The sequence below is a fragment of the Peromyscus californicus genome, unplaced genomic scaffold (assembly GCF_007827085.1).
Source record: "Peromyscus californicus insignis strain IS unplaced genomic scaffold, ASM782708v3 Scaffold_10__1_contigs__length_136768540, whole genome shotgun sequence".
Taxonomy (NCBI): domain Eukaryota; kingdom Metazoa; phylum Chordata; class Mammalia; order Rodentia; family Cricetidae; genus Peromyscus; species Peromyscus californicus.
Genome location: NW_026294391.1, coordinates 17,885,621 through 17,904,834, shown reverse-complemented (window position 1 = coordinate 17,904,834; position 19,214 = coordinate 17,885,621). Strand labels below are relative to the sequence as shown.

General features: G+C 46.0%; 1 protein-coding gene across 3 annotated transcripts in view; it reads right to left on the bottom strand.

Annotated features, from left to right (window-relative positions):
* Iqsec2 (IQ motif and Sec7 domain ArfGEF 2) overlaps nt 1-13,985 on the bottom strand; it is an 82,199-nt gene extending 68,214 nt beyond the window's left edge. The window contains exon 1 of one of the 3 annotated variants that reach the window (XM_052760391.1): nt 13,073-13,985. In XM_052760391.1, the coding sequence (XP_052616351.1) occupies nt 13,073-13,779 (707 nt within the window). In that variant the 5' untranslated portion in view covers nt 13,780-13,985. The remainder of the gene's footprint in view (nt 1-13,072) is intronic. The other 2 variants (XM_052760441.1, XM_052760644.1) reach the window with 2 other exon arrangements.
* Between the last annotated feature and the right edge of the window lie 5,229 nt (nt 13,986-19,214).

Sequence of the window (19,214 nt, the reverse complement as noted above, 5' to 3'; positions counted from 1 at the left end):
GGGAGAAAACATGTGTTTGGGATCTGCCTTTCTGGATCTGGGATGCTTTGCATAAATTCACAATTTCCAGTTCCATCCACTTTCCTGCAAATGCTATGATTCCATTTTTCTTTACAGCTAAATAAATTCCATGTGTATATGCATCACTTTTTCTTTACCCATTGATTTGTTGACAGTATGTATAAAAATCCCATAATTAAATCCATTACTTTGAGTACAATTTTTAAAGTTAATGAAAATTAAATAGCAAAAAAGAGAGAGAATGTTTTCAGTTGATAAGTGAGGAAATAATTGTTAAAGCACGTTACTTAGAAGCATGAAGTCACAGGGCTGGTGAGATGGCTCAGAGGTTTGGGGTGCTTGCCACCAGGACTAAAGACCTGAACTCAATCCAAGGCGAAGTTGATTCTAAAGAGCTGTCTTTTGGCCTCTAAATGCCATAGTATATGCATGCGTGTGCATTTGTGGGCACGAGCGCACGTGCACACACGAAAACGTAATAATAATAATAAAAAAAGAGATATGAAGTCACTACCAGAAAAGCTAAATGATAAAAGTGATCATATCCAGCAGCTGGGCATGGGGGCTCATGTCTATAATTCCATATATACTTAGGAAATGGAGACAGGAGGATCCGTAGTTCAAGGCCAGCCTCAGCTATATAACAAGTTCAAAGCCACCCTGGACTTCATGAGATTCTGCCTGAAAAAAAACAAGAGCCAGGCATAGTAATCCATGCATGTAATAGCAGCAATCAGGAAGCGAGGCAGGACGAGCTTAGCAAATCTGAGGCCAGTTTGATATATGTGACGAGCTTAGCAAATCTGAGGCCAGTTTGATATATGTAGCAAGTTCCAGGCCAACCAGGGATACTTAGTGAGATTCTGTCTAAAAATAAAACTAAACAAAAAACAGCAACAACAAAAAGAAATGGCCACCTCCAGGGTCTAAGAAGCAAGAAGCAAGCCTTTTTATGACAGGTTCTCCCTACATATCCCATCCTGGCTTTTTATCCCCCCAGAAATCTTTCTCCCTTAGTCTCCCAAGAGCTGAGATTACAGACATGTGCCACCATACCTGGCAAGACACTGGCTTTTTATTCTACAACTCACTCATTTTAAAATGTGTATATATGCTGCATAATCTAACTTAAATGTAGAAGCTAAGAAGTTCATCTCTCAGAAATACAGAACAGTATAGTGTTTACCAAGACTGGAAAGAATGAGAAGGGGACGGAAAGAAGATGGTTATTGGGTGCTAGATAGAAGGAATAGTTGACAAAAACTAATGGAATATTTCAAATTAGCTAGTAGAGGGGGGTTTAATGTCCCCAACACAAAGCAATGATAAATGTTTACGTATAGGTTAATCACTCTGATCTGATGATCACATATTATATATATGTATTAAAATGTCACATTGTATCTAATAAACATGTGTAATTATTGTGTCAATTAAAAATAAAAATAATATTGTATATACACACTGCTTTGAGCTGTGCTGATTGGTTTTTGTCATATTTGAGATGAGGTTTTGACTGTGCTGCCCAGGTTGGTCTTGAAATCCTGTACTCAAGTGATCCTCAGCCTTCCAGCTGAGGTGGCTGCCACCTTGACTGGCTGGTATAAATTTTAAAATTCTAAAACCAAGTCCCTTTCCTTTCTTGGGTCTCTGTCTTCCACACTGTACATTCCGAGCAGAGGGGGTGCTGATTCTTCCAGAATGAGGTCCTGGTCTCCAGCGTTTGCTTCTGGTTAGAGCAGGAGCAAGAGAGGTTAAGTACAGGGCCAGACACTCTAAAGCAGCGATTCTTAACATGTGGATCACGACCCCATGGCGCGCAGGGTGGGGGGGTGTCGAACAACCCTTTCACAGGGGTCACATATCAGATATCCTCCATATCGGACATTTACATTATGATTCATAACAGTAGCAAAATGACAGTTGTGAAGTAGCAACGAAAATAATTTTATGTTTGGGGGTCACCACAGCATTTATGTTTGAGGGTCACCACAACATGATGAACTGTATTGAAGGGTTGCAGTATTAGGAAGGTTGAGAACCACTGGTCTAAACTAATACTTTGGCCCCCTACAACAATCCATACAGCTGTCTTTTCAACCAGATCAGCCTGCAGCACCTTCTGGTCCTCTGCAAATATTCCAGCCCCTCCAGCCTTCCATTTACTCAACCACTTACACCCAATAATTATTTATACCTGCCTGAATCTTGAAGGATTTCAGATTATTTATTCCAAGAGCACAGATAAGGACAGACCAGAAATTGAACCAAAAAATGAGAAATCAGAAAGAGAGCTCAACAAAGATGTTAGAGCTATACTTCAAGTTAACTGGTGCCTGAGGCATAAAGGAAGATACAACGAACGATGAAAGCTCCATCTTGGCAAGGAGAAAATACACCATTTTGAGGAAAAGCAAAGCTTGGCCTAGCACTGGATTCTTCAAATTACTGTCCACAGGAGATTTTAGAAAGAGAACAAAAATGATTGTTTATTGAGTACAAACATCAACGAGTGCAATTCAAATGGTCTCAGTTAATCTTTGAGCAGTAGGCATTGTTATTCCATTTTCAAGACCAGGAACTAAAAGCTTATAAAACATAAAATGGCTTCACTGAGGTCATCCAGCACGTCGAGGCAGCATTTATATTCAAACACAAGTCTGTCTTTCTCAAAAGCACAGCCCTCCTTTGTATGAAAATTGAAACGGGGGCAGGGGGTGGCCAGGCCTGGCTGTCAAACCAGAAATTGCTTTTGAGCTGCCTCAGATACATCAAACAAGTCCTAGCAAGACAAAAACTAGCAGCAAGAAGTTTGGTCCTGAGCTGGGTGGAGAAAAAGAAGAAAGAGTTCCTATCCCAGCTATGAATCAAGCACCTTGGTTTCTGAGGAGCCAAATCAGAGCAGAAGACCAGTCTCCCTCCCATTAGAGCAAAAGCCCCTTTAAGAGATGAATCCTCTTTGTTGTTTCATCCCCAACAAGCCACCCAATCTCTTGGAGCCCTAGTTTTCTTCTTTCTTTCATTTGGTTTTTCTATAAGTAGAACACAAAAACAATCCTAAGATTTTGAGAGCAGCACATTCGACAGAAGCTGTTTTGAGCATTGGCATTAGTACTACAGCGACTCTTCCAGTCCGCATGCCTTCTTCTATGCACACTTGCAGGACCTTAAACAGCCTTTTGTCGCTTCTGGTCGCAATCTTCTCACCTGTAAAGTAAATCGCCTTCAGCTGCATACTTCAGGCCCTTCCAGCTCAAACATTTGACATTTACAACCCTGCTGCTCATGAATGGCTGCTGTTCCTCTGAGCTCCTGCAGTGTGCTGTGTCCCCTTCTCTGATGGCACTGGAAGAGCTTATTGTCATCACGGGTCTCTCTCCGGCACCCAAGCGTGCAGGTCTTTTCTTTTCTTCTTTTCTTAAATGAGATCTACTCTCTTAACAAATTGTTTTCTTTTTAAAATTAGTTTCATTGTGTCACTTTCTTTCTTTTCTTTTCTTTTTGCTATAGGGCTCTGTAGCTCTGGCTGTCCTGGAACTCAAAGATCTGTCTGCTTTTGCCTCCTGAGTACTGGAATTAAAGGCTCATTATATACATGTATATTTTTGTCGTTTGCTCATATCAGCTCCCTAACACACCCTCTTATTTTTCCTCTCCTCTCTCCACTGGTCCCCTTCTCCCTTCCAAATAGTCCCATTTCTGCTGTCATGTCATGTATAATTGTGTATGTGTCTGTTCATGTGTGTGTGGTGTGTGTGGTCACACCAGAGGTTGATGTTGAGTGTCTTCCAAAACAGCTCTCCATCTTATCCTTAAGACAGGGTCTCACAGAATCTGGAGCTCACTGATTGGTTAGACTGACTAGCAGGCAAAGCCCATGAATCCTCCAGTCTCCAGCTCCCCAGCACTGGGACTACAGGAGGGAACCAACACACCCAGCTTTTCAGTGGGTGCTGGGAATTCCATCTCAGGTTCTCATGATTGTACAAGCATTTTACCCAGGGAACCATTTCCAAAGCCTACATCCATCCATCCATCCATCCATCTATCTATCTAAATGTAGATTCTGCATATAAAAAAACATATAGAATTTGTCTTTCTGAGTCTGGTTTGTTTTGCTTAGCACGATTTCCAGTTCTATTCGTTTTTCTTACAAATGACATTATTTAATTCTTTTTAGGGATGAATAAAACTGCACTGTATATATACACCACATTTTCTTGATTCATCTGTTAATAGGCATCTTCACTGCTTTCATGTCTTGACTTTTATGAATAGGAGTGCAGATCTTACAGTCTCTCATCGAGACTGTTACATGCACTTCCTCACAAGACGTTTTCAAATCTCTCTTACAGTCTGCCCTTCTAGGGAGATTGCTCCAAAATGTGCCTCTCAATATACTATGCCATGGGCACCTCTCTCCCTAGTTTAAACCCTTAAAGTTCCCAATACTGTCATCGTTATGTCTTTCTGATCTAGGCTGACCAATTCTCCAGATGTCTTCCTCCTTGATGAACTTCCCTGCCTCCCATCTCCTACTCTAGTTTGTTTTGACTGATAAAAGTCTTTCTTCTCTTTGCACATATGTCATGTATGGGTATACTTAGGCCTCTCCCCCTGCCTGAACCTCCCATTTGCCCCCAATTCCCAACAACCCACATATAGTCCTCGTTCACCTAGTTAACTCCATTTAGAGATCACCTCCTCTGGGAAGCCTTCCCTGATGGTCTGTAGCTACCAATCCTTAGGGCACTTCCTGTCCTTCCCACTGGCAATACAACATTGGATATCACTTTGTATGCATCTGTCTGCACAGTTGCTTTCTTCCCTCTGAAGCCAGAACTGTGCAGTGTAAATCACCAAACTCTACCTGTTAGGATGCAAGGTGCAACGTGCCCTAGACACATGCACTAGACACACAAATATTCACTGCATTAACCTCTCAGAATTCTGGGGAGTGTCTCCTTGGCCTCTTCCTCCTTCCCCTCATACAGCACAGAGCTTTAGAAAGTTATCAGTAATGGTAAGGTTTACCAATGAATAAACACATGCTGTGTGCTGAGACTAGCTAGGCCATATTCAATTTGCACAAGCACAGTTGAGTTGGGCCTACTCAAGAAGTGGCTAACACAGCGGCTATGCAGCTGTGTGAGGATCCACTTAGGTACTTTGCATCATATACAACAACAGGAATTTTTTTTCACTGCTGGCAGTAAACTGAGCTCCTCCCTAAAGAGGAAATAACTAATTTGTTCACAATTCTTCCTCATGACCAATGTTTATTATTCTTTAGGGAATACAACAGAAAATGAACCCAGGGCCTCACATACATTAACCAAGGACTAGCCCCTAATGACAGTGATTCTAACATGGCTATACAGAAGGAAACATTCGTTTGATTCAGGTGAATGTAGTACACTGTATCTTGGGATCCAGTAGGAAATCATAAGGCCTGGATATGCAGTCATCCTAACACTTTAAGAAAGCATAAAATTCATACATCCTCACTCTAATTTCTATGTGCCAACTAAAAAGAAATAAAACCTACAGTCTAAAAAAAAATCACACTATACCATAGAAATGTATCTTGTATGAGTGAAGGGTACCTCTTAGGTGATGGTGGTGATTAATTTACATCTAAAGCATCAGAGGAACAATCCCCATCCGTCCTGTAGCTCTGGCTAGCCATCTTTGTTTTGTATATGATGGGACTGTTTTCGTGTTGATTGTTACACTTCGCCTCTAGGGGGCAGGGCAGTATCATCTATTCTTTTCTATCCTTGGCTCTCTTGCTTTTCATCCCCCACCAGGACCTTGATGAATATGAGGAGCAGGCAGGAAAGTTTCTGACACACTGAGGGGTGGGGGTGTGGTAAGGGGATGGGGGCTAGTATGAATCACATGTTAGAAAAACAATTTTATCCCCATGTACTGCTGAGGGGGAAAAAATAGAAACAGGCCCTGCAAGTGAAATAATGCTCAAAGACTCACATGAAGTCTACATTCCGGAACATCCCACCTCCTTCCTTCAGATTCTCTCAGGTAGTACTCAGGGTTCCCAAGCCCCACGGAGCTTCAGCTACTAAGTAGCCAAGATGGGCTTCCTGTGTACGTGCTTTCAAGGGTCCGGAAAAACTGGACACTTTGGGAGACAGTAGAGAGCAGGGGAAACTAGACTACTTGGCAAATCATCCTCCCTCGCCAAGAGGAAATAAGTCATCTAGTCCTCATTCTCTCCTGTGACCGATGCATATGACCCTGCCAGGGAACGAGCCAAAGAGGCCAAGTCTACTCCCACTCTCAAGATGCTGTGCCTGGCCTAGCGTATGATCTCAATAAAAACCGATGGCTATTAAAAAAAGGGAAAAGAACTTTTTCCAATAAACAACTTGTAACTGGACTTGGGTGAAGTGCATACAGGTCGCGTATAGGACTCCCTGGTTCATTCAGGAGAGAAGATTTTGCACCAAGAGTCAAGAATGTGGCATGACATAGACATGGCCTGCTAGGGAGATGGAGTGATGAACAGATTGGCCTGTATACCTCTAAAATCTCATGTACCTCGGCTTCTTTGTCACTGTGTCAACGGGGAGACCACTGGGTGTAAAAAGTGGAAAAATCCTAAGCCCATGCTTCCAGAAAGCAAGAGGAAAAAAAACAAGAGGAATTTGAAGTTGACATTTCTCTCAACAGGAGTCCAAAATAAAGAAAAACTGAGGGACCTGGCCATTAGTTCACCAGCACTTAATCAGACATCCTTATGTCTACTGAAAATTGATTGAGCAGCTGCTATGTGATGTATTCCCAAGTTTTCCACTCCTTTGCTACACCCCCAGCACCAAGCACTGAATCTGATATAGAACATGTACTCAATACATGTCATTTAAGTCTGACTCCTTTTAGACCAGTGGTTCTCAACCTTCCTAATGCTGTGACCCGTTAATACTGTTCCTCATGTTGTGGTGACCCCCAACCATAAAATTATTTTCATTGCTGTAATTTTGCTACTGTTATGAATTTAATGTAAATATCTGATATGCAACCCCAATAAGGTGGGGACCCACAAGTTGAGAACCACTGTTTTAGAGGCTAGTAGGAAGCACAAGATATGAACAACTAAGAAGATAGATAGATAGATGATTGGTAGAGAGATAGATGATAGAGAGATAGACAGATAGATAATTGATAGATAGGTAAATAGGTAGATAGATGGATAGATGGATAGAAAGATATGATAGATAGATAGATAGATAGATAGATAGATAGATAGATTGATAGGTAGATAGACAGATGATGGATAGATAATTGATAGGTAGGTAGATAGATAGATGATTGATAGGTAGGTAGATAGATTAATATAGATAGATAAATAGATATAGATAGATAGATAGATAGATAGATAGATAGATAGATAGATAGATAGATATGCTAGACTTGGGGTTAGAGAGATGGCTCAGTGGTTAATAGCATTGGTTGCTCTTGTAGAGGACCCAGGTTTAATTCCCAGAAGTCACAATCTGTAACTGTGGTCCCAGGGGATCCAATGTCTTCTCATGCAGGCAAAACACCCCTACACATAAAATAACAATGAAAGTTAAAATATAAAATAAAAAGGCTAAACTTCTCACTGCAAATGTCAGAGATAAACTGAGCATCATGACGGACCAACAAGGGCTGGAGAGATGGCTCACTGGCTAAGAATGCTTAAGGCTCTTCTAGAAGACCCAGGATTGATTCCCAGCAACTCCCACTGCAGTTCAAAGCTTCAGTTCCAGGGGATCCAGTGCCCTCTTTTGGCCTCCATGGGCTCACATATGGTGCACATACATATACGCAGGCAAAAACAAAAATAAAAATAAAAAAGCCATACACGCCGGGCAGTGGTGGCGCACGCCTTTAATCCCAGCACTCGGGAGGCAGAGGCAGGCGGATCTCTGTGAGTTCGAGGCCAGCCTGGGCTACCAAGTGAGTTCCAGGAAAGGCGCAAAGCTACACAGAGAAACCCTGTCTCGAAAAACCAAAAAAAAAAAAAAAAAAAAAAAAAAAAAAAAAGCCATACACATAAAATAAAATAAAAATAATTATTTTTAAAAGGACCAGCAAATAAAGCTAGGAGAGGTGACAGCTAATTCAACCTTAGAATAATAGTAAGCAACCAAGGAGAAGGGAATGGTATTAGCCTCGTCCCAGAGGCCATCAGAAGGCCTGGGTGGGCTACTGATGTGCAGCACACGGCCAGGGTAACTCAGGCATGGTCTGTAGAAAAGAGATTTGCAAAAAATGAGAGAAGAAGGGGAATCTGTGGACGGAAACAGACAACGAGAACAGAGGAGCCAGACTGCAGACATGGCTTGGCTCCAGCAGGTTTATCAGAGGCTTGACAGAAAAAAGAGAAGTAATCTCTCAGGACACCATGGAAAAACTCGGGAGGTGATTTCGAAAGGGAACCTCGGAGGGAGGCAAGGCAGAGTCATGCCTAGAGTTCAAGTCTTTAAACCCCCCCCCACGACACTCCCCCCCCCCCCCCGACGGGAGGGGGCAACAGTGCACGGAAGGATTGGAAGGCATGCAGCTCTCGGTCTGTGTAACTCATTGCCTTGAAAAATGAGGATAACAATAACACCCACCTGGCAAGGATTCTGTGGAAATGAGATAAGAAACAGGGCTGCCGGATGAGTAAGAATGCCAAGAATGCTACAGACCCTGGAGCCCAGCCGCCCGGGTTCCTACTAGCTCTTCTGCAGTCCTGCCACTTATTCACCCAGGAACCTTGGATATGTTACCTGACCTTCCTAGACCTTAGTTTCTTCATCCATAAAATGGACTTAATAACAATTTACATGAAAGGATTCATGTGAAAACAGAATGAATGACTATATGGCAGGCACTTAGAATGAAGTGCCCAGCGCACGGTAAATGCAGTAGAAAAATGTTAGCTATCATTACATAAAGCTGCACAGGAGAGTGCCTACCACACAGAAAGCTGGGACTCACTCAGTCCACATATGGCCTCCTCACCATATGCTCCAGGCCTTTACTCTGCCCCTAGAAAATGTAGAGGCCGTAGTTGGCAAGGGTGGACAGAGGAAGAGCAGTCAGCAAACGCCAAGCCTGGTGTCTCCCCTCTGCCACACATCTCAACTGGACATCAAGGGACTGTGCACACTTCGTCCGAGCACCTTCCTCTCCTGCCCAGGTCCTCAACCAGTGGCCTTGCCTGTCTTGATCCCTCTGTCCTCCGAGAACCCCCCCCTTTCCGTTCACTTCATCCTCACTACTGTGTCTATGGCCCGCCTAAGCCCGCAACCCTGTCTTCCTGGCTGGTGGGAGGAGAGCTCTCCAAGTGCCAAGAGCATGGCGTTTGCTCAGCCTGGTGGCCCCTCCTGCTCTGTGAACGCAGCCAAGAAATATTTGGGGATGACAACAACCCCATTCTTGCCCCAGATCTAGACAGAGAAGCAAGACTCCTAATTCTCATTAAATTCAACATTATCATTTTCTCCCACACCAGCATAACGCTCACAACACAGTGGAGGGGACAATAAATAGTTTCCCTCGTGAAAGGAAGGAGAGACACCCTAGAGAAAGAATCCAGCATGCCAAAAGGAGCCAGACTTCCCCCAGAGTCTCTCCCTGGGCTCACTCTCACTTGCTCGTTCTCTCTCTCTCTCTCTCTCTCTCTCTGGCCTCAGCCCCTGTCGAGAGCATGCTGACACCCCACCACCTGCAGCGGATGATAGTTCAGCAGTGATGTGGTAGAGCACGCATTGCTCGGGGTGTCAAGCGCACCAGGCTGGCCCCTCTAGGTTCAGTACCCAAATGGGAGCCAGCTTGCAGGGTGGGTGGGGGCAGAGGAGAGACGGTTACCACCATATTGGCTTCAGCCCACCACTGCATGCAGCAGAGATGGAGCTAGGCCCATGCAGAAAATGTAGGAACACAGCTCTCTTCAGCCTGGGACATTCAGCAGTGGGTCCTAGCCTCCATAAATCATTCTAGGTGTCAGAACTGTAGGGGGGATCAGACCAAGCTTAACAACAAAAAGATCTCTTTTAAAATCACGACAGGAGGTGACAGTTCCACGTAAAGAGATAAGCATTAGACAGGTCAACAACGAGTAAGCAAACAACTAAATCCTCATGTACCAGTGACCAGAAGGAGGTAGGGATTCATGTCGCTTTCTGTCACACTAGGAAGACCACACCCAGAGCCTGGCAGAAGAGATTCTGGCATCCTGGAACCTGTCCAGTAGAGCAGTATGGAAGGATGAGGGAGTTCTGGGTAACTGGTATGGATATGGATGGGTGATACCCAAAGCAAAGAAGGCAAAGTTCACAGGAATATGTTGTGTATGTTGTGTTAGTAGCATAGCCTCTGATGGACTTGACTTCTCAGAGCCCTCAGTTTCTTAGGCTGTGACGGGACGGTAGTGATAGATGCACAGGGTGGTTGGGAGAACTGAGTCCGAGGCAGAGTGGGCTCCCAAAAAGCTCTATCTTGACCCAGGCCCTATTTCTCCCCAGTTTGTCCACCAGAGGGAGCCTGGGGCCCAGCAGAGCCCAGCCTGTACCAGCTCTGCCTGTCCTCCCCCAATGCTGCAGCCTCAGCTGCTGAACTCCCACCCTGCCTGCCCGCGCTTCCAACAGCAGCCTTCTCACCCACTCCTTACAAACCCAGAACAGGCCTAGCAGGGGAGTCGCTTGCAGCAGCACTGGTTACAGCAATGGCTACAGGTTCTCCTGACATCCGGCAAAGAGGAAGGTGGGAAAGAGGAAGGTAGCCGTCTTTTCTCCCCATTGACTCCTCCACTCATCCCAGACCCATCTCTTCTAGTTCAAAACCTGGAGACCTAAGGCTCTCTTGGCTTTTCCCAGTTCAGTGCCTCACCAGGTCCTGAGGCCAAGACTCCTTGGGGTGGTTAAGCTCTAGGGAACAAATAATGTGCCTTTAAGACAGGCAGACTTAGATTCTAGTCCAGCTCCATTAGCAACTAGTAGCATAACCTTGAATAAGGCCCCTTCGACTTGAGGCCTCGGTTCTTCCCTCTCTAAAATGGAGTTGCTGATGCTCACTGAGTGGGCTTTGTTGTGAAGTCCAAATGAAGTAATCACAGATAGGCAAGCAGTTAATATGTAGTTGAGAGACATTCAAAGTGCTATTTAAACCTCTTTATTAGCCCAGTAGGAAATGTGATGTAAGGGATTCCAACAAGCCACCTGGAAAGTGCACGAAAAAGAAGGAAGGAGTCTGAAGCAGGCCTGCAACGACGGCAGAAGGGCAAATGGGCTTCCAGCCAGCCAAGAATTCAGACCTCTGTCTGCAGGATGGAGAAGCTGAGAGCAGTAGGATTCTGAAATTGAGGAAGATTCGGGTCTTTTCACTGGGCTCAATGCCCAAATCAGGAACTAGATGTTTCTTGCAGCTCTCTCGGACCCCCTTTGAACCAACCCCCTTTGGCCCTCAACTGGACCTGTCCAGCCAGCCGCCATCCTCACCCCTTGAAGCAATCTACTGCATCACAACTGGCTAGATTAAAAAGTTCTCTTGATTTGATCTTAAATGTGCCCACTGCTCCTGGATCTGCTCCCTGGAGTCATACATAATGAGGCTGCTCCCTCCATCACAGGCCTGACCCCTCTAGAGAAGTCTGCAACCAGACTCAAGGACCATGAGGCCCCATCCAGTCTTTCTCTGCCCCCATTCTGGGGCTGTCCCTCCACCCCAACACTCATCTGAGGGTGCACTGCAGTGGAGCCCAGCCAAGCCCTCAAGCTGCAGCTGCTGCTCCTGGGGCCCAGCCATCTCAACCCAGCACCCCAGCCTGCTGCCTCACCATGGGGGAGTTGCAGAGAGCTGTCTCCCGGCAGATTTCCTGAGGCAGAAGGCTTCCCCACCCCCAGCCCAGCCTCCAAGAGACACTCCACTAGTTGTGGCACATGGTAGGACCAGCTGAGCAGTGAGAGGAGGGGTAAGCCTGTCCATTTGCTAAAGGACTCCAGACTTGCTCTTTGGTGTGGCTGGGTTAGTAACATAACCATTGAATCTCAGTTGGCAGACCTTGCCTTTAAAAGAACTATAGGGGAAATGCTGGACTGACAGAAGAACGGACTCAGTCAAGGTCACAAAGCCAATCTGCAACAGAGCTGGAAGGGAGACCCAGTTCTCCTATCTCCCAGTTCAGTGTTCTTTCCACTATAGCAGCAAAGCAATAGGAGAGCCTTCAGGGCATCCCTGTGAGCCTTCATGCCCTTGACTCACAGCCTACTACATTTATCCCAACCGGCACACAATGGGATCCATCTGGGAAAAGTGGACCCTGCCCATGTCCCATCAACTCAGAAAATATTCTTATCCTGTCTCAGACACATGTACAGACCCCAGCACCGGAACTGAAGCTGATCCAACAGATGGGAGATCTATGGACTTCCCTTCCTGGTAGGGCTCTTTAAATGGGTGTTGTTTTTCTTGAAGGGTGGAGACCAGCTGGACTTTGAGAAACTAACCAAGGGCCTAGCTTCCATCTTTGCTCCCCCATCTTTGCCACCATCACCCCCCCCCCATGCCAAGATGTGCTGCAGTTCCCCTCAGAGGGATCTCAGCCGCCAGAATCCATTCTGGTCCCCACTTGCCTCTAGACAAGATTAACACCCCCCCCCCCAAAAAAAAAAAGGTGTGTAGGAGTGTTTCTCTCCTTTGGGGCTTTGAGTTGATACCACCTCTGTCTAAAAAATATTTAATCCATCCTCCAGAAAGGATACGGCTGGGGGTTGAAGAAGTGGAAGGAGGTAGTGGGGATTGCTTTAGTCTCTAACTGGCCTTGGTTCTGAAGGTAAAAAAAAAAAAGCCTGCACTCCTCTGACCAAACCAGTGTGTGGTGGCTAGGGAAAACATGTCAGCTGGTTGAGAAGGACCTGGCTTCTCCCGATTGGGATAGGAGAAGCAGGAAATGGAATCAGGCATGAGCTTCATATACTTTATCCACCGGATAAGTTGAAGAGGAATCTAGAGGGGAAGGGAAGGGTTGGGTGGGGGTTGCAAACACATTCCTTACTTTCTCTGGAGGGTTGTAGCCGGGCTGGTGCTGGTACTGGTGCTGTGACCTCCGCCCGCGCCAGGGCTGGAGCTTCTGGATGCGCCACGGCTCAACTGGCCTCGCTCCCGCGGTGGCCGCTGCCCCACGCCCACCGCCGAGGAATAGCCGGCTTCCTTCTCGCGGCCCGGGTGCGCTGGCCCAGCCTCCCTCCCGCCACGCTCGCGACCCAGGGCTGGGTTCTCGTGGTGCAGGTGGCACTGGGCCACGTCGCGCTCGCGGGCTGTGTAGCCGGTAGTGTCCTGGAGCTGATAGGAGGCTTCTCGTTCCTTGTCCCGATAGATAGCTTCCCGGTTCTGGTAGGCGCCATCCCGGTTCGGGTAGCCCACGTCCCGGGACGCCTGGTGGAACTGGCTCTCCCGTAGCTCACGGTGGTGGAACTGGGTCTCACGCAGGTTCTGGTACTGGCTCTCGCGGCCAGGGCTATCCCGCGCGCCAAGGGGGTCCCGGTGCAGTTCCCCGCGGTGCAGCTGGCTCTCCTCCCGCAGGTCGCGGTTCTCCTGGGTGAGCTGGTCCAACTGGCCTTCCAGCTCTTCGATGCGCCGCCGCTGGGTCTCCAACAGCTGCTGCTGACTCTCAATGATGTTGTTCAGCTCCAGCAGGTACTCCACCGCCCGGTTGGGGCTCTCAGATCCCGGGCCACCCGGGGGCCCGGACCCCGCCTCCATCCTGGCGGCCCAGGGACAGGGGAACGGGCAGGAGAGCCCAGTCCCCGCTCGCTCACGGCGCCACCCTCCCCCGGGCCCAGCCGGGGGAGGGGGCCGGCGGGACGCGAGGGCGCGCACCGGGCTCGGGGGCCCGGGGGCCCTGGGGGGCCCGGGAGACAGCGCTGGGGCCGGCGGCACGGGGCGCAGGAGCTGAGGCTACCGCAGCCGCCGCCGCCGCCGTCACCGCCACCACCACCGCCGGGGCTCGGAAGGACGCGGCCCACGGCGCTCCGCCCGCTGCGGAGTCACTGCGCAGCGCGGCCGCGCGGGACCGCCCCGGCCGCCGGCCCGCCCCCCGCCCCTGCCCCCACCCAGTTCTCCCGACCCGCCCCCGCGCGCCCCACCTGCAGTGGCCACCAGCACCCGAGCTGGACCAGCCCCAAGGCACTGGCACCTCAGCTGGAGGTCAGCCTTAGCTCAGTCTGCAGGAGGTATCTCCATTTCAGCAGTCCTGGGGTCTTCACCTAACAGCCTAATGAAGTCCTCCTCCAACCTATTCTAACATGCGCTGGTCCAACAGGCCCAAGATCCAAGCCATCAAAACAGCCATCCCAGGCAGTCTCAAGACTCAACCAACTCAGACTTCGATACCGCTCAGTCTGCCAACCCCAAACAATATCCCATTCCTTATCGCAGCTGGCTTCCTGTCTCAGGCGATCTCCTTCCAGCCCCATGTCAATCACTTGATTTTTCATTCCAACTAGTCTATAGACCATCCCTCCATCCCTGTACTTCTGTGATTCTCTAGCTCTATGATCTTACAGCCCACCCAGTCTGTAGTACCCTATCCCCTGGAATTCCACTCCCATCACCACCACCACCACCAGCAGCTGCAGCAGCAGCAGCAGCAGCAGCAGCACCACCACCACCACCACCACCACCACACCCACGAAACTTCATAGGCATTTATTTACAGCCAGCCTCTAAATTCTCCATCCAAATCAATGCTCAGATTCCCAATCCTCTCCAACCTCAGGATTCCCCATGTTAGCCAGTCCCTGGGTCTTTTGACCAAGGCAGCCTCAAGATCATCCATTCCAACAAGCCCCCGGACTCCCCATCAGAGTCTGACTTGATGTCAAAACATCCTTCTTCAACCATCATTTTCTATTCCCCATGGAAATGGTATCTTCATTCATTCCATCATTGCCATCCAATGAAGTTTTATCTATCCATCAAGACTTAAATCAATGCTCAGCATGGGTCTAAAATGCTTTCACTTGTAAGGTTGAGGCAGGAGAATTGCCAGGAGTTCAGGGCCAACCTAAGCTAAATAATGAGTTCCACACCATCCTGGGCTGTCTCAAAAAATCAAAATAACAACAATAAAAACAATGAGGGCTGGAGAGATGGTTCAGAAGTTAAGCACACTGGCTGCTCTTCCAGAGGACCTGAATTCAATTCCCAGCACCCACATGGTGGCTCACAACCATCTGTAACTCCAGTTCCAGGGGGATTTGACACCCTCTTTTGGCCTCCATGGGCACCAGACACTCTACATAAATGCTAGCAAAACACCCATACACATGAAGAAGGAGGAGGAAGGAGAGGAGAAGAAGAAGAAAGTCTAAGTCAAATGCCACTTTTTTGAAGCCGTTCCTGATTTTCCCAGTGATAAATGTTCTGTATTTCTGCAGAGCTCCTGAAGAGACTGAACAGGAACGACAGACTGAAAGGTGCTGAAAAGGCTGTAACCAAGGAGGAAGCTCAGTGACAACAGAATAGCCAGCTTTCTGACATGAGGTTGGATCCAGAATGGTTTGAGGGCACGGCAAATGGCTTCTGAGTCTGTGCAGCAGTTCTCTAGTGTGCTCAGGTGGCCACTGAATGCAGGGCTTAAGTTCTCACTGCTCAGGATTACCTTGATAGAAACAGATACAGAGTGCATGTTTTTATGCTATCCTTCCACAGGCTGTTGAACAGAAAGTGAAATAAAGTTAACGAAAAACAAAATCACTTTCTTTTTAAAGGTTTATTATTATTACTATTACTATTATGTATGTGTAAGTGTATGCTACATATATACAGGTGTCCTTGGAGACCATCGGATCCCCTGGAGCTGGAGTTACAGGTGGCTGTGAGTGATGGGTGCTGGGAAATGAACTTGGGTACTCTGGAAGAGCAGCAAGTGCATTTAATAACTGAGTCCCTAAACATCAGTTTCTTAAACATACACAATAAGATACCACATCCTCTATGATGGCTAAATTAAAGATATTTACAATAAAAAATGTTAGCACAGCCGGGCGGTGGTGGCGCACGCCTTTAATCCCAGCACTCGGGAGGCAGAGGCAGGTGGATCTCTGTGAGTTCGAGGCCAGCCTGGTCTACAGAGCGAGATCCAGGAAAGGCGCAAAGCTACACAGAGAAACCCTGTCTCGAAAAAAAAAAAAAAATGCTAGCACGGACATGGAGAAATTGGAACCCTCATTCATTGCAAGCAGGAATGTAAAATGGAGCCATTGCTTTGTAAAGCAGTCTAGCTATTCCTTAAAAGGTTAAAAAAAATAGAGCCAACTGTTCTACATCTGGGTATCTGTCCAAGAGCAGTGAAAATGTACAGCTAGACAAAATCCATGGAGTATTCATTGTTGCCTTATAAATAATCATCATAACCCTAAAGTAGAAACAACCAAACAAATCAGTTGATGAATGGTTAAACAAATTGTGGCATAATGAAAAATTGAAATATTGGGCTGGAGAGATGGCTCAGTGGTTAAGAACACTTGTTGTTATTGCAGAGGACCTGAGTTTGATTTCCAGCAGCAACAAGGCAGCTCACAATCATCCATAATTCCAGTTCTAGGGGATTCAACACCTTCTGTGGGCACCAGGCACATACATGTTACACATCACATACATGTAGGCAAAACACCCATACGAATAAAATAAATAAATCTAAAATTAAAAACAGAATGTTATTTGACCATTAAAAAAATGAAGAGTCTAGTGTGGTGGTGTGTGCCCTTAATCCCAGGAGGCTGAGGCAGGAGGATTGTTAATTCCAAGCTAGCCTAGGCTACATAGTGAAATTCTATTTCAAAACAACAGAAATAATGAAGTATTAATACGTAAAAAATGTGGGTGAGAGGGGAGGTGGGTGGGGACTAGAAAGAGTAAAGGGAGGAGATATGCAGTCGGGATGTGCTGAAAACAAAAAATAAATTTTATATATATAGTGGGTGAACTGTAAAAACATTATACTAAGAGAAATAAACCAATCACAAAAGACAAATATTGTATGATTCCTTTTATATGAAGTTCCAAAATGGACAACTCTATAGAGTATGAAAATTTGAGTAGTAGTAGTAGAGGCTGGGTAGGTGGGGAAGTAGAAGGTGTCTGCTAATGTGTATGCAACTTTATTGGAGGGGATAAAAAGATTTTTAAAGTAGATTGTGGTAATGATAGTCCAACATTGCTTGTATACTAAAAGCCATTAAATGGTACTTTTCAAAAGGTCCAGTTTCCACCTTTAATCCCAGCACTTGGGAGGCCAGCCTGGTCTACAGAAAAAGTTCCAGGACAGCCAGGGCTACACAGAGAAAATCTGTCTTGAAAAAAAGAGGGGGGAGGAGGCAGTTTCATAGCATGTGAATTATATCTCAATAAAGCTGTTTTAAAAGAAAAGTATTCTACAAAACTAGCACATAACAGCAACAGCTATAGTAATAGTTATTACTGCTATGGTGCTTCCCATGTTCTGGGCACTATGCTAAACAACTTAAATATATGGGCTTGCTTAATCCTCATGGCAATGTTATGTGGTAGGTTCTGTTATTGTCTCCATTCAATACATAAGGAAAATAAAATGAAGGCTGAACGCCTTGCCAATAGTCACACAGAGAGATAACCAGAATACTTATTCAACAGCTTCCTTCTCACTTCTTTGCATATTCTTCCAGTGCCTTGTACAAAAGAGGCATTCTGTAAATGTTAAAGTCATATATCTAGTGAATATTTCTGTTCATCCAGCAAACATTTGTAAAGCATTGTTCATATTCCAAGCAACACCTGCATGTTCATCCTTACCTGCATCTGTCATTCAAATTCCCTCTGGAGTTGGAGGCAGATAGGTACTAAGGTTCATTCACAAAATACTGTGTCTACTATGTAGCAAGCATTTCTCTGAACACTGAAGATATAACAATAAATGAAACAGACAACAATCTCCTAGTAAATTCAGAAGATACACCCATAAAGTCTCATCAACATGACTGCCCAAATGTGAGGTGAAAAGTACAGCATCAATGGACATGCCAAAGTGGATGGGGCGAAACCCACAAGTCCTCGACCCTACACAAAGAACTACAGGTAACTGAGGAAAGCTAGGAGTGGGATAGATGGCCTTACCCAGGGAAGAGCAGCACACCAATGAGTTGGCTAGTGACAAATGGTCAGCCCTGAAAACATATATAGAAGTAACATACATGTATACACATGTATATGATAACAACTAATTTTAAAGACGAGGCCACGAATTTGAAGGAAAACAGGGAGGGAGAAAAGGAAAAGAGAAATGTTATAATTATACTATAATCTCAAAAAAAAACCAACCTTAGAACAAACAACAAGCCCTAATCTTCTGGTGCTAACATTCTAGCAGGTTAGAGAGACAATAAACAGAATGTGTAGAACTGTGTTGAATAGTGTTCCTCCATAATCTATGTCCACCCAAAAACTGTGAGTAACCTTATTTGGACATAAAGGTTCCTGCAGATTTAATCAAGTTAAGATAATGTCCTGTGAAATTAGTGTGTTCTAATCCAATAGTGACTGTCAGCTTGACAGGATTTGAAATCATAATAGAAACAAATTTATGGGAATGCTTGTGAAGGATTATCTAGATTATTTCAACTGAGGTAGGAAGAATCATCCACGGGCTGGCAGTCTGAACTGTCCAAAGATGAGAAGGTGAACTGAGTGCAAGGATGCATGTCTCTCTGCTCTCTGACTGTGGATGCAATGTGGCCAGATGTTTCAAGCTCCTGCTCACTTGACTTCCCTATAATGGCGGACTTGTACCCTCAAAACTGTGAGCTGAAATAAACTTTCCCCCTTAAATGGCTTCTGTCAGGGATTACAGCAACAGAAAAAGTAACTAATATATAAAATTGGTATGAAAAAGTGGGGCTCTTTTTTTTGTTTGTTTTTGTTTTGTGGAGTTTTGTGGGGTTGTTTGTTGGTTTTTTTGTTTGTTTGTTTGTTTTTTAGTTGGTTTGGTTTTTTTGAGAAAGGATCTCTACACATAACCCTGGCTATCCTGGAACTCACTGTGTACACCAGACTGGCTTTGAACTCACAGAGATCCACCTGCCTTTGCCTCCCAAGTGCTGGGACTAAAGGCGTGCACCACCACCCAGCTGAAGTGGGGCTCTTGCTATGATAAACCTGAC